The 14582-nt window shown below is 55.1% G+C and overlaps 6 protein-coding genes across 6 annotated transcripts; 4 read left to right on the plus strand and 2 right to left on the minus strand.

The window, feature by feature from the left end:
- Positions 1–13: 13 nt before the first annotated feature.
- DL89DRAFT_150720 (uncharacterized protein) lies at positions 14–878 on the minus strand. The gene has a single exon (XM_040883529.1). The coding sequence runs from the start codon at positions 779–781 to the stop codon at positions 164–166; it is 618 nt and encodes a 205-aa protein (XP_040743652.1). The 5' UTR covers positions 782–878; the 3' UTR covers positions 14–163.
- Positions 879–974: 96 nt separating this feature from the next.
- DL89DRAFT_292694 (uncharacterized protein) lies at positions 975–3788 on the plus strand (the record flags this gene model as incomplete). The annotated part of the gene is made up of 1 exon (XM_040890333.1): positions 975–3788. The coding sequence occupies one exon, from the start codon at positions 975–977 to the stop codon at positions 3786–3788; it is 2814 nt and encodes a 937-aa protein (XP_040743653.1).
- Positions 3789–4577: 789 nt separating this feature from the next.
- DL89DRAFT_257305 (ArfGap-domain-containing protein) lies at positions 4578–5966 on the minus strand (the record flags this gene model as incomplete). The annotated part of the gene is made up of 2 exons (XM_040885520.1): positions 4578–5807; positions 5907–5966. The coding sequence occupies 2 exons, from the start codon at positions 5964–5966 to the stop codon at positions 4578–4580; spliced, it is 1290 nt and encodes a 429-aa protein (XP_040743654.1).
- An 828-nt stretch (positions 5967–6794) lies between these two features.
- On the plus strand, positions 6795–10626 carry DL89DRAFT_257306 (uncharacterized protein; the record flags this gene model as incomplete). Its single annotated transcript, XM_040885521.1, has 2 exons — positions 6795–9173; positions 9202–10626. The coding sequence occupies 2 exons, from the start codon at positions 6795–6797 to the stop codon at positions 10624–10626; spliced, it is 3804 nt and encodes a 1267-aa protein (XP_040743655.1).
- Positions 10627–10975: 349 nt separating this feature from the next.
- Positions 10976–12385, plus strand: DL89DRAFT_267247 (CRAL/TRIO domain-containing protein). Its single transcript, XM_040887417.1, has one exon. The coding sequence runs from the start codon at positions 11009–11011 to the stop codon at positions 12266–12268; it is 1260 nt and encodes a 419-aa protein (XP_040743656.1). The 5' UTR covers positions 10976–11008; the 3' UTR covers positions 12269–12385.
- A 170-nt stretch (positions 12386–12555) lies between these two features.
- On the plus strand, positions 12556–13765 carry DL89DRAFT_267248 (uncharacterized protein). Its single transcript, XM_040887418.1, has one exon. The coding sequence runs from the start codon at positions 12588–12590 to the stop codon at positions 13557–13559; it is 972 nt and encodes a 323-aa protein (XP_040743657.1). The 5' UTR covers positions 12556–12587; the 3' UTR covers positions 13560–13765.
- Positions 13766–14582: the final 817 nt, after the last annotated feature.

Consider the following 14582-nt stretch of genomic DNA (forward strand, 5'->3'; position numbering starts at 1 on the left):
GGGATTTCAGCCTCCCCTTTCTCCTTGCGGTATGCCGCAGAACCATGCGTGTATACGCACATACTTCATTCTGCATCCGTGATAACCTCGCCAGCCCGGCCACTGCTATCTGGAGCGGCAGCGGATAGTGGGTGCAATGGGGCTCACAGGCAGGTGGCGCTCCTCAGTAACGGCCAAGGGGGCGCCCATTCACCCATCTGTCTAGGGTGTGTTCACTCTGCCCCATTTGGGAAGCCAGGCATGCGCAGGCCATTGTTGCCTGCGAGCAGCAAGAAAATAATGAACCCAGAGCAACACGTTGATAATCCGCTGCATTCAGCCTTTGTGCTTCCGGCCTAGAAACCCTTGACACCCGCAATTTCCCACCGCGTCGGCTGTCGGCAAAAGGCTTGGTAAATGCGGGCCTGGTAGGCTGGGGAGGGAATAAAGGCGCGGCGCTCAGCAATGGCCGTCCGCGGCAGCCTGGAAAAATGTATATCAGGCGGAATGAGTTCTTATTGTCTAGCGTGTGCGCGTCACGAACACTCCCCCATCCCCCTTCACATGCGCTGCCTCTGTCTCTGGGTAAAAGCAAAAAGCTGTCACCTCGCTCCCGGTTGCAGCTCCTTCTTCTCGATCCTGCCTCTGAATAAGGGGTTGTGATCGGCCTGTCTTTTTCCTCTCGCACTCCCTTGGCTCTCCCCCGACCAGTTTGTGCGCTTATTTTTCTCTCACCTAGAACACTGTAACCATTCACAATCTTTCTGTTGGACCACTTGCCATTTTTTCCGTAAGGAGCCATATCGCCGATATTTGCATCTCGCTATAAGACAGAGGGCGTCTGACGCTCTAACCCCCGGGCACTGGCGCTTGCTGTTTAATCTCATTTCCTCCAATTTTTCTGTTATTTACCCACTTTGGCTCTGCACCCTATTTTTACACCCCCGTGCCCGCACCACTTTTCAGCATTATTATTTTATCATTGATTATCGGCTATGACGAAGTACCTGAGTATTAGCTCGCTGCTCAACACCAGTGCCTCGGCCGACGCTGGTGACGCCGGCGACGCCGATGATTCACAGCAGCGCCCGGGAAACAAGCCGTATCCGCCACGCACAAACTCGACGGACAGCGGTCTGGCGCACGGCACGAAGCCCGAGGCACACATGGCACCTCAGCAGAACCAGCAGCACACGCCGCTCCTGCATTCAGTAGCAGCAGCAGCAGAAACACCAGTGCCTACCGTCACGGATACAGAGAGCCAACAGCATCTGTCGCCCCCGCAGTCACTACAGCAGCACCAAAAGCAGCAGCAGCAGCAACTGCAGCAGCAGCAACAGCAACAATTAGGGCAGACGATGCTTGTTTCTCCCCCGCCGCATCATCGCCAACAGCAGGTCACGTTTCAGCAGCAGCAGCATCAACAAATACCTCCCCCGCCGCCGCCGTTTGGCGCACAATACTCAGTACCACCACCACACAATACCCTGCCCTCTGCGCCACAGCACCACGGTGCTGTCGTATATCCACCAGGGCTTATTCGCGTGCAGCCTGGCTACTCAGTGTATGACTATCGCTACTGGCCGTACCCACAGCACGGGTTCCCAGGGCCGATGCCCCACCATCCGCCGCCACCATTGCCCCCACACATGTACTCTACACCCAGCGCTTACTACGCATCTATGTCAGCTACTGCCAGCAGCGATTCGAATAGTGACCAGAAGCAGGTCCCGTGGCGACGACAGCGCCGATCTAAAGCGTGCTTGCACTGCCACATGAAGAAAATAAAGTGTGAGGGTGACGGGCCCGCATGCATGAATTGCCTGCGCAATGGAATCGACTGCCAGTGGGTGCAGACGAAGAAGCGCGGGCCGAAGCCCAAAGCCAAGACCACCGGCACACCCCCGCGGCAGAAGGACGCCGAAGATGCCAAGGACGCTGCGAACCAGCCCCTCCTGCAGTCAAGCACCATATCCAGCCCAACCAGCATCGGCATAAACAGCCCGGCAGTGACCTCGTCCGAGCAAGACACCATGTCGCCAGCGCTGACCGTCTCGACCTCAGCCGTTGGCGAGAATGAAAGCAAGAGCTCTGGAACGCTCAATAGTGGAGCTGCTGCTATACGGTCTGCGGTGTCGACACCCCCAGTAACAGCCTCACTACCGGCCATCAGCGTCAGGCGGTCAAGGGAGCCCATGCCGTTTGACGAGCTGATGCGCCAGTTCCATTCAGACAAAGTTCCGAAGGAGTCGCGCGACGCCGTCACCTTCTACTTTGACTATTTTTACGGCGTCTGCCCCATCTTCCACCCCGCCACGTTCATCCGGCGACTCATCGACGGCGAAATAGACCCCATTCTGATCGACTCGATGCGCGCGACTACGGCGCGCATCATGTCCAAGCACACGGGCCAGCACATTGACGTCGAGCAGCTGATGACCGACGTCAAGGAGCGGTTACTACTGGGTCTGGACAGGCCGACTGTCGACTATGTGCGGGCCGTCGTCATAATGGCATCCCTGGCCGGCGGCGAGGGGCAGTTTATCTCGTACAACTCGCTGACATGTCTGGCAACCAGTCTTATCACTCGCCTGGGCTGGCACATGATGGATCTCAACAAGCGTGCAGAGGGCATGCCGTGGGACGAGTGGTGCGAGCAGGAGATCAAGCGGCGCACGTACTGGGTAACGTACCAGATCGACAGCTACCAGGGATACCTTGCCGACCGCCAGATGACATTGCCCGTGTCTCGTCTGTACATTTGGCCACCCGGGTGCGATCCTGTGTGGGAGGACGTCTCGGTGCCGCAGATCACAGAGTGGCCGACACAGCACAGCCCCGCAGTCTCGGAGGAATATCTGAGCGAGACTGGCTGCATGTCATATGCGTTTGTTGAAATGACGGAGCTAACCCGAATCATCACTCGCTTCAACAGGTTCCTGTGGGACGTCAAGATCAACAACATGGTGCAGCTGTCAAACCCCGCATACACGGCGCAGTACCAGTTTCTGGATTGCCCCGACCCAGTGGATATGCCCCGACTGGCGCGCAACGGCACATTGACAGACTATGCCGAGTTTGTCCGGCTCAGTGATACATTGTTTGCATGGCGAGACAGACTGGTGCCGGCCGAGAAGCTGCGCTCCGGTGCCGCACCCATGCGGGACATCTCCGAGTTTGGCAGCCTATCACACCGCCGATTCCTGACGCGTGTGCGCTTCTTCTGCCTGCGCTGCTACTTCACGCCCATGATCATCGGCTTCCACCAGTGTAACCGCCCGTCGTTCTTCCTTGACCCCGAGAGCATGAGCTCGCGCGGCACCCCGGGTGCGCCTGACCGTGCGTCGCCAGCCAAGAGCGACTGCATCGAGGACACGGTGATCCGCGAGATGCTTGGCATGGCGTTTGCGGACAACTGGAATGACGGGCTGCGCGCGTACGACGTCAACGAGGACTCGTGGAATGTGTGCGTGCGTGAGGCATATGACCTGGAGAGGCATCTGGATCGCAACAGCGATATCCCAATGGACCGGTGCGACCAGGTCATGCCACTCTGCCTGTTTACGGTCATCACAGTATTGCTGAGGCAGATACGCATGTGCAGGCGCAAGATCAGTGACGGCGCGCCCAATGAGCGCGCACTGCTCGCTGAGGTTTCCAACTGCGGCCGTCTGCTGAGGCGCTACTGGACCATGCTGCAGGATCTTGGCTTCATGTGGGGCGTCAAGGGCATGGAGCAGCTGCTCAGGGTCATGCAGATTGAGGAGATAGCGAATGCCGCCGACATGTTCTCAGGGCTCTCCCTGTGAGTCCCGTTGCCTGTATCGACGCGTGGCTTGACTGTTAGATTTGTTGGGCCATAGTGGTACCTTTGCGCTGGGTCTGGCGGTGTATAAAATATACAGTACCCCAAAAGGAAAGCCAAATGCAAGTACGAATATAGAGCAAACAAGGCGGCACCAGGAGCACACATGTAGCAAGAGGCTACATTTCTCGATTGCCGGCATCAGCCATTAATGAAATAGAAACCCCTCATGGGGCAGAATAGCGCGCAGTATAGACCAGTGACAGGTGTATGCAGGTGGGCAGGCCACACAAAGTACTGGACCCTGTGCGCATGGTGTGGTCCCGAATGAAAGGGCTTTGTGGTCTGGGGATTGCCAGCCGATATGCGCCAGATGTTTTTTCAATCCAAAAAAGTTTGCGCTACCCTGGGCTTGCTTGCCAATGCCTCACACTCTGTCTGCTTGCTGGTTTCTGGGCAGCCAGCGGAAATCTCAAGAAACATCCCTCACGAGGATGCTTCCCAGGCAGTGCTACCAAGGGTATCGGGGGCACTGGCTTGGTGATTTGACGCTGCCAGCTACGCACTAGCGCATTTTGTCTGCTGCTCAGGTGGCACAATATTGTGTGCAGCCCCGCAACGACTGTGTTCTAAGCGAGATTGTGCAAGAAAGGCACTTTTGCTTACTGTTGCTTCCACTGTTGCGCGGCCAGCAGCAACTTTTGTCCTGCTCTGGTGGAGTTGGGCCATCTCTAGATTTGGAATATGAATGATATAAGCATAAAAGCATATGGGAGGAAGCGAGAGCATCGCCCTAAAAGTTATCCCACTCGTCGTCCCATCCAGACGACTTCTTCTTCAGGTTGGTCGTCGAGTTGTTGCCAGATCCAGAAAGCTGTGTGTTCCGCGAGTTCGAGCGCTTGACGACATTGGCAGTGCGCGCAATCGGGTTATTCGTGGAGGCCGCTGGTGTCAGAGTTCCGCTGCCTTGGCTCATCTCCTTCTCGAAGAAATCGGCGTCGTCATCACCACCGTAGTTGCTACTCTGCACCCCAGCACCTCCCGAGGTTGGCACCTGCGAGTACCCGCCTTGACTCTGCTGGCCATTACGCATGTACTCGGAAAGCGACGTGAACCCACGGTTTGCTGTCTCCTCAACCTTCAGGCCGATGGTGCTCACATACGAAGTCATATCGTTACGGAAGCTTGGGTCCTGGATCCTCTCTGCCGCTGGCTTCACATAGTTCTCGTTGATAGCACCAGCCACTGTGCCGAGTGTGCTAAGAGCTGTCTGTGCACCCATCGACAACAGCGACCACCCCTTGTTGAGCGCAGCCGACGGGTCATTGACGATATCCTGCGGGTTGAAAGAGCCAATCCCCGCCGACTGGCTGGTCGAACGCGCCGAGCTAGGCGTGAACGACGACGATCCGAAACCACTGTACTTTCCGCCCTGGCTCGGTGGCAGATCCTCGCGACGCGACTCGTTGGTAGCACCCAGAGAGGCAAAATAGTCCTCGTTGCGCTTCTTCTGGCCCATTGTGCCTCCGAGATCAGGCGTCTGTTGGCCACTGCTGGCCGGAGAGTTGCCGAATGCACTGTTGAGGTTCGGGTTCGGGCTAACACCCGACAAGTTGCGGCGTGCACCCATTGCACTGTTGCTGCGGGGCATCGGCGATGACGTGTTGGAGCGGATCTGCGGGCTGGGCACAGCACCAGGCGGCGGCGCAGTCCATACCTTGCCCTCGCATTCGGCAGTCAGCTTTTGCCGCCACAGCTCGGCAAACCGGCTGTTGTACTTGTCCTTGATTGCCATACCGTCCTTGTAATCAGGCTGCGTTTTGAAGAACGCCAGTGCTTTAACGTTGCCGCCAAGCTCCATCCGCTTCAGCTGGTCTGCTGTCCATTTGTCCATCGAGATCGACCGCACAAAGCTCAGGTGTACGCCCAAGCCACGGTGCTGGCCTGAGCAGTTGAGACAGAAAAACGTTCCCAGCGATACCGACGCCCACTGCGGGTTCGGCGAACCGCAGTCCATACAGGACTATATGTGTTAGGAGGAGCTGCGTCAGTACAGGGCCATGCTTCGTCTAAACCACAGCTACGCTCCACACGTCTTCGGGGTCCAATGGTATTAACTCACCTTGTTGCCCTCCTTGCGCTGCAGATCGAGCAATGCACGCTTGACCTTGGCGTCTGTCATTTTGAATTTTTGAGGCTGTCCTTAACAAATCACACGCAATAGAGATAAAGGCGGCTGGTACAACTCTGACACCCAGACAAGTAGGTTTAGTGGAAGAGAGAAGTAACGGAAGAAGGAAGCTTTGAATGCAGGCAGAATGTGGAGGAGAGATGAGGAACCCGAAACGCCTCCACAGCCTGTGCTACGTTTTGTTAACTGCGTGGACTAAAAACCCGATTTCCAGGAGGCACCAGCACACTCAAAGGAAACGCCAGCCAATCAAGCCGTGCCAGTACAAAAAGCCAGCCAGGCCTGTAAACTTGGCAAAAGACGCATTTCGGCAGCGGTTCAATTTATTAACTCTGGAAAATGCGGTGGGAATAGTACAACAGTGGGAGGCTACTCGCTCTTGAGCTTCTTGGCTGACTCTGCCGACGACACCGAGATAAAGCAAAATAGGGCAATGAGCACAAAGACGGCGCATCCAAGCGAATTCGTCAGAGTCATGAGCTGGTTGTCGGTGATCATGCTGGGCTTTCCCTGCGAGGTCGTTCGTGCAGTGCTTGAGAGTGCAAGGGATTCGGGGGAGGGCAAGAAAGGAGTGTGCAGACGGCTGAATTGAACAGAGCTGGCAATAGAAAAGCAAGCAGCATCTCTTGGAAACGAGAGCATGACATCGACAGTAGCAGAATGGCTGACTCGAGCCACGAGCTGCTTTAACCGGTTTGGATTCAGAGTAGTCAGTGCACAGAAAACGTGACTTTGCTGCCACTCGTGCAGCGGCGGTGGGCTGCACCTCTTCTCCACAAATAATAGCACACACTTATTATTGCCACCCCCTCATTATTGATGGCTGACACTATAGACACACGAAGGCAGCATGAGACAGAGGAGCAGGAGCTGCTGTTGGAGCAGGAGCAGGAGCAGGAACAAGCAGAAGCCCATGTAGTCGACGATGGCAGCAACGAGGCCGAGGATGAGCCGCTGCTGACTCGGCGGCAAATGCTGCATTCAGCTACACGCCACGTCAAACATCTCCTCGGTATATTGCTGGGTGTCGCCAGCGCTATATTTGGCATGTACATTCTCTACATCATTGCCCACATTCCGCGCATGTATCTGATGCTGCGCAATATCGAGCCTGAGCTTGTTGACGCCACGCTTATCGACATAACAGACGACACAGTGAGGTTTGCCGCAACGCTGCATTTTTCTGGTATCAACCAGCAAGAATTTGTGGTCCCCATGGCCAACATCACTGTTAGACACGGGGAGCAAGATGTCGGGTGGGTGCTAGCCGAGAACATCCTCGTGTCTGGCATGAAGCCGCTGTCTCTCTCCGAGGTGTTCCATGTCACTGACCAAGCGGCGATGACGCGCCTGGTGGCCAGTACATTATCGACCCGTCGAGCCGCTGTCGATGCGCGCGTGCGAATAGACACAAGCGGATTTGGCAAATATCTGCCCACAGTTTATGCGCGCAGTAGCCTGGATCTTGCGCTGCCAGAAATGTCTGTAAACGTTACTGTCAGCGATATCAATGGACCCATGGCTGACACAAGGCAAGGGGGAATCACAGCTCGCACGGTTCTACATGTTCAACTACCTATGGATGTGGCAGCGGATATCGGCACAGTTGAATTGGTAGCTAGGTATAGCGACGTGGATGTGGCCAGAGTGACGGCTGGACCGACCACGGTCGGTCGTGGAGGCTATGGAATTGTCCCAGTGGCCATCAATATCCGGCCGATCGCTGGTGACGAGCATGAGTTAGCTCTGGCCAACATGGCGCGACTGATCGGCGCAGGTCGAGACTTCGACATCCAGATATCGGGTGCCAGCCCAGGCACCTACGATTCTTTGCCCCTCTGGCTGCGTAGCGCTCTTCACAATTCGCCACAGCTGGTAAGCACTGGAATGGTGCCCGGATCAGTCCGACTGCCATCGCTTGACGCCGCGATCAGGGATGTGATTGCGAGCAAGGTCTATGCATACTGGAGTGCACAGGAGAGCTTCAATCCGTGGGTCGGCATCTCTGGACAAACTGTTGTTGAGCTGCCGAACCCAACTAACGCCAACGTCAGCATTGAGATCGAGTCGCTTGTACCGAGTCTCGAGTTGGTGGACGAGAATCGGCAGGCGTTTGCAACGCTTGGTCAGCCACAGAAGCCGTTCCGTGTTAAGCAGGTGTCGCCCATGTCGTTTATGCTGCTGTGCGACTTTGATCGGATCGGACTAAATGTCATTGAGGGCCACGAGAAGCAGTATACAAAGGCTATCCAACGCGCCATTGCCAACAGGCAGATCCTCGGGGGTGTCAACGGCACGATAGACATAATGCTGAAAACGTCGCTGGGCAGGTTGCGCATTGACGCAATGCCCTTCCATGCCATGGTCAACCACACATTTGAACTGCCAGAGGAGCCTGAGGTCGACACTTCCATGCGGCATCGGATACCAGAGGTCGATGTGACGCGAATTGAAATCACCGAAACACGCACAGACCTGGTCAGAGCCCAGATTGACCTTGCAGTAACCAACCCATTCAACTATGGCGCTTATATCACCGACCTAGCCCTGAAGGTCAAATATGCAGAGCTTCACATTGCGACCGTGGGGTTCAAGGAGCTAAAGGTGAGCAGGGGAGCAAACAGCATTACTGTGTTTGCTGACTTCATCAACCACCCCGATGATCCGCGGCAGCAGATGTTCTTCTTGGACGTTACCGCTGCGCGCAAGCCTATCTCACTGACTGTTCAGGGATTCCCAAACTGCAGTACAATCGCTCCGCTCGAGGCCTCGCTGCGCGAGTTCACACAGACATTTAGCGTGGATCTTTCCAAGCTCAAAAACGGAGGAGGCCTGGGCAAGAGCAAGCTCAGCGAGACCCTGCGCGAAGTCATCTTCCACATGTTTGGCATGACTGCCGAGGCTACGATACACAGCCCGGTATCGGGGGCGAGCATCTGGCTCCAGAGCATCGAGGCTATTGGATACTACAAGGGTGACATTCCGCTGGGCACACTCGAGCACGACTTTTTGGCAGAGGGCCAAGTGAGCGGTGGCTCGGAATCGGTGTCGCATGGGTTCTTGCTGCCCTTTGATTTAGATGTGACGACACCACGGATGCTGATTACTGCTAATGAGACGTCGATTGGGTGGAATGTCATCCGCAAGGCAATTGGCGGTACTCTCGACGTCGACGTGTTCACCAACATCCAGATCCAGGTCGGAAACGCCCGGTTCAATGTCACAGCCATGGGCAAGAACGCGCCGGTCAAGATTCGCTGGTGATATGCATCGTCAATCAGCCGATCACAAGGAATTGGATGGTGCCAGCGTGTCCCATCGCTTGTCTGCTCCAGATTATTATTTATTTATTTATTTATTCTCGCCCACCGTTTCTCTGTACCTTACAATTCGACTTTTTCTCCATTTGTTTTCTTCGAACGCATCAATGTCGCTTCAGCAGTCCAATGAGGACCTTGACAATGTGCGGCAGGCAAACCATAGACGCTTACTCAACACATTTGAGGCAATTTACGCAAAATACAGCAAGCACGACTGCGACGATGACATTGTCGATATCATGACCGGCGAAATTATCGAAGACAACGGAAGACTGCGCAGCCTCAATACCGTCCACATTGGCGACTTTGGCGACCCGACTGGAGGGCTACCTGTCGAACCCGTCAGTATCTTGGACAGCGATGAACAGCGCCCCTTGTCAACTGAGACTCTCTTTCAACGGGCGCAACAGGCAACAAGACCACCAAAACGCAAGCACGATTCAGTCTACGACAAGTCAGCTGGTACATATACGATCCCACAGCGGCCTTGGAAGAGATCGATGGTGCCAAAGTATGACTCTCCGGACTCTGCTGTCACAGAAGATTCGGGCAGCGAAGAGCGCATTGCGACTGGGATTGAGCAGTACATGAGGATTCTTCGGCGATCATGGGCTGGGATTCAAAAGGCTGAAGGAGAGGAACCAAGACTCTTGGAGGAGCTGGAAAAGGAGGATATCGAGCTGGATCTGGCCGAATACGAGGAAGAGGAGTCGTATGAGGAGGAGGTAGACTATGAGGAGGAGTATGAAGAAGAATATGAAGATGATGAATTGGACGAGGACGAGGACGAGGGTGCAGTATTGGATAATATCGCCTGGCAACACCAGCTCATGGAGTCGCCACGCGTCATGTCGCCGGTGAATATGAATACGGGTCTCTACCGGGGCTACATGACACCACGGCTGACTTTTACTGGTCCTCACAGCTACAATAGGCTGTCAGGCTACTCGTCGTTGACAAGGTCAATACTAAGCCCGCTAAGGGGGTCAAGTGCTAGCAGCAGTGTTAGAACGGTAGCTACGATGAGCACGCCACCGATAATCTCGCCACAGGTCTCGACGGCATTCAAACCCTTCGCTGCCTCGCCGCGAGTATTCTTTGAGCATCCTAGTCCTATTGAGCTAGAACCCAACGCTCAACAGCAGGGCCGGTCTGATATAGAAGGCGAAGAGGATGGTGTCAGCATATATTCGGATGATAATCTGCCTGTACTCCCACCCACCGCATTGCAGTATGACCAGAGGTACAGCCCGGATTCAGTTGGTAGGTACGATCTGCATGAGGCGATTGATGGCCCCACATACCATACACAAGGCTACGACCAACGGTGACATCTGCACTTGCTACTTTTGTAATATATTAAAACTTCAATGTCTATGCTCGGCAAAGGATTTATTCCAGGTGCATATGCAGTGCAATCCTGTGTCTGTATTTTCCAGTGAAGCCATCGGTATGCGGTGGGTAGCTCCTCAGCGGTGGTGCTCATGTTGGAATAGGCGGATAGTTCGACTTTCCTATTTGGCTCCTGCTTCTGAGCACTTGATGTGCTGTTGTGGCTGAAACACCGCAGTGAATGTGGCTGGATTCGCCCTGCATGGCTGCGTTGGTGAACTGTCAACTGGCAATTACTATAAAGTCCTGTGAAGGCAATACAAGCTCACCATCCCAAACTCTCTTTCTCATCTATTCAGCATCTCACATTGTTGTTTGCAGATGTCGGCCAAAAATTCACTCGTAGATAGCTACAAGACAAGGACTCCGATTGTTGATGGTAGAGTCGGTCATCTAACCCAAGAGCAGGAGCAAAAACTCAAGCAGCTGTGGTCTAAGCTCTTTGCCCACTTTGAGACCACTTCGGGCAAAGCCATACCTGTGTTGGACGACCCGTTTGGAGTCGGCAAGCAAGCATGTCTTGACGACACCCCCGAGGAACTTACTGCGTGGTATGCAGCCAACACGAGACGCGTCGAGGATGCCAGGTACAGGACAGTGAGCGATGATCTGTATTTGAGTGGCAAGCGCGAGGCTATAGTTCCTAAGGGCTTCAAGCCCTTATTTGGAGACAAGCCCAGCGAGCGGTCGTTTCGCAATGCATTCTGGCAGGCAGCGATGACCCACCGGCACCCTGACTCGCTCCTGCTTGGATACCTGGTTGTTAACGATTGGGATGTGCAGAAGGCATTCGACGCAGTTGCTGCAACTGTCAAGTGGCGCGCGACCCATGCTATCGACAGGCTGATGTGGGAGGGGGAATCTACCCAGAACCTGCGTTTCCTTGAGCGTGCTTTGGACTATACAGCGGGAAAAGACAAGCTAGGGTGCCCAGTAATCGTGGTGCGCAGTCGTAAATACACGCCAAAGGAAATATGCAATGAGGTCTGGGAAAAGAGGAGTATTTTCTTGTTGGAACGCACCACACTAATTGCACGTGCTAGTGGCAAGAAGACGCTAATAATCAACGACCTGACAGGGTTTGGGATGTCAAACATCGACTACAATGCTTCGAAGGATTCACTGGACAAGCACAGCACTCACTACCCAGATCTGTACCAGCTGCTGATCCTGCATGTCAACTCACGCCTGTTCTCGGGTGTGTGGAAGGTTGTATCGAAATTGCTCGACCCGGTGACTACTAGCCGAGTCCAGATGACCAGGAACCTCGACGAGTTGCGCGTCTTTATCGACGATGACCATATCTCGTCCGACATGGGTGGCAGAAACGAGGTCGATTTGGTATACAAGTATCCTACTCGCGAGGAAAATGCGAAGATGTTCGATACCCAGGGACGGGTCGCTGCAGAGAAAGCGTTTGTGGATGCGGTGGATGCCTTTGAGGCAGGAACTCGGGCATGGTGCAGCAATGGTGATATCCCCGCCCGTGACAAATTGGCAGCCAGGCTTTACTCAGCGGTGATTGAGCTCGATCCGTACATCCGCTCGCGCTTCCTGCTTGAGCGCCAGGGGAAAATGTAGGGCGCCAGCGATATTGCCAGCTAGCCTAGATTATGCCACTCAGGATGCAGGTTTCCCGCTATTTCAACATCTGCTGGACTGCTCGATTGGTGGTGCTTGTTGAAAAGGCCCTCAACAACAATGCAGATAGAGTATTTTACCTAGAAATATATAAAACTGCACCAGGCTCTGTAACGCTAGAATCCATCAAGATATTCATCAGTGATTTAGCCCACAAGTGTAACTATGCACCACACACACATACATTTAAAGGCGATCGGCCCCCACAACTGTTTGCGGCGCTTTATGTTCAATTGTTACCTCTTGTCACACCGCACCAATGTCAAAGCCAGCGGCCACAGCACAGCCTGCCGACACACCCTCGGCAATCTGCGAGCAAAAGCTCAGTTCCGCTTATGAGCTTTTCAACAGCATCGATCAGCTTGTTGAGAACGCCTACGACGCACATGCCTCTGTCTACAAGGCCTTTGGAGACCTGGCCGGTGTCAAATCGATCCGCAAGGATGGTTCCGTTAGCGAGGCGGCCACTACAGACATCAAGGGCACTCTGGCAGCACTTCGCACTATGCTGACAACGATCTCGCAGCACGCCGACGCGCTCACACGTCTGGAGCGTAAGCCGCGGGAGCGCACACTGTCGCCAGAGCTCCAGAAGGTCCTGGACGAGTATGCGCCGTACGTGCGGCTAATGACCGAGGCACAGAATGTCCGGGCGCTAAGCGACCGGATTTCATCTCCCGTGCGCGAGCTAGCGACATCGGCGATGCGGCTGCAGGAGGGCGAGTTTGGAGACGGTGTGACTGCCGATCAGCTAAAGGAGCAGATCGAGCAGCTGCAGGAGGCACACCCGGGACTGACGTTCAGGGTGACACCGGTTGTCGATCGGATGAGCTCGCTAGTGGTCAGCATTCCGACAGTTGCACAGATGACGCTATCGATGAAGCTGATTGACGGGTCGGCGTGCGAGCTGCAGGTCATTTCGATCCAGGTGTGCGGATGCGATGAGCTGGGTCCAGGGTCCAAGTTCAATGTGTTCTTGCGGATCGCGCACGACGCCAATATCATCTGGTTCTCGATCGCTGCGTTCTCGATCGAGCTCAGACTTGCCAGACTCGTGCTGTGGTTCAGCCTGTTCAAGGATCTGTTCTCCGCTACCTGCTGTGTGTGCAGCCGCCATCTGCAGATGGACCCACGGACGTCACAGTACCTGCCGCCGATCTGGCGCGGGGTCGACATCAAGACCGATGAGCCCAGCAAGGCGTATCACTACGCATGTGTCGAGAACTCGTAAACACTGCCAGATCCATGCACAGCGCTTGCCACCTGCGCCATCGCATGCGCCAGCAGCAGCTCTTGCCTTGCTTTAGTGCGGGTGTTGTATGGTCATTAGGCTGTAATAGGATGCTACACTCGTGTAAAAGTTTGTGGAAGTAAAAGTTTTAAGGCAGTCACAGCTGGACATTGAGGGCCTCTGTGTTCAGGGCCACAACAAGCTTCTTGTAGTCGAACCAGTTGCCCGAGTAGCGCTTCATTTTGACTGTGTGCAGCTGGCCCTGGACGGCTTCGATGAGGACATCAAAACGCATCTTGTCCTTGCTCTTGCCCTGCTGCACCGGCGAGTACTCGCACACGTATATGCACGGGCCAGTCTGGCGGTATAGTATCAGCTTGTTCTTCATGACAGTCTCCAGCCGATGCCGGATCTCATCCAGCGGCCCCAGCATCGTGAATCGCAGGTTGAACAGGCCCTTGACGTTCGACTTGGCTGGCGCGCTGCCGTTGCTCGACATGGAATGCGACGTACTCACACGTGTGGTAAGCGCTGGCGGCAGCTGCGGTCCGCCGTTGTTGTTGCTGTGGTTGTTGCTGGGCGAGTATGGCGATGGCACGCCAGTCGAGCTCTGGAAACTCTGTGTCGGGTGTAGCCGCAGGGGCGTCAGCTGGCGCGACGACATCACCGACAGCGGCCGCTGTGCCCGCTTTTTCTGCCCATTACTATTGTCAGCGCCGGTGTTGTTGCTGGAGCTCTCGGCCAGCGGCGGCTCGCGCAGCGGCTCGGACTTGCGGCTGTTCGAGTACCCATCAGCCGACAGGAGCCGTGCTGGAGTTGACTGCTGCGTTTTGATCTGCGGACCAAAGTCCGTCTGGCGACGCTGCTGCTGCCTATTTTGCTGCTGCGGTGGCGGCGACAGAGAATCAGACGACGGCGTAACGTGCAGGTCGGGGTGCGCTGTGGCAGGGCGGCTGCCAAGCAGCTGGTGGGTCTGGCCATGCGATGCTATATGCGACTGGCCCGTCATGGGCCGCTGCGGCG

The sequence above is a fragment of the Linderina pennispora genome, assembly GCF_002104995.1.
Source record: "Linderina pennispora strain ATCC 12442 chromosome Unknown DL89scaffold_6, whole genome shotgun sequence".
In the NCBI taxonomy this organism is placed as follows: Eukaryota; Fungi; Kickxellomycota; class Kickxellomycetes; order Kickxellales; family Kickxellaceae; genus Linderina; species Linderina pennispora.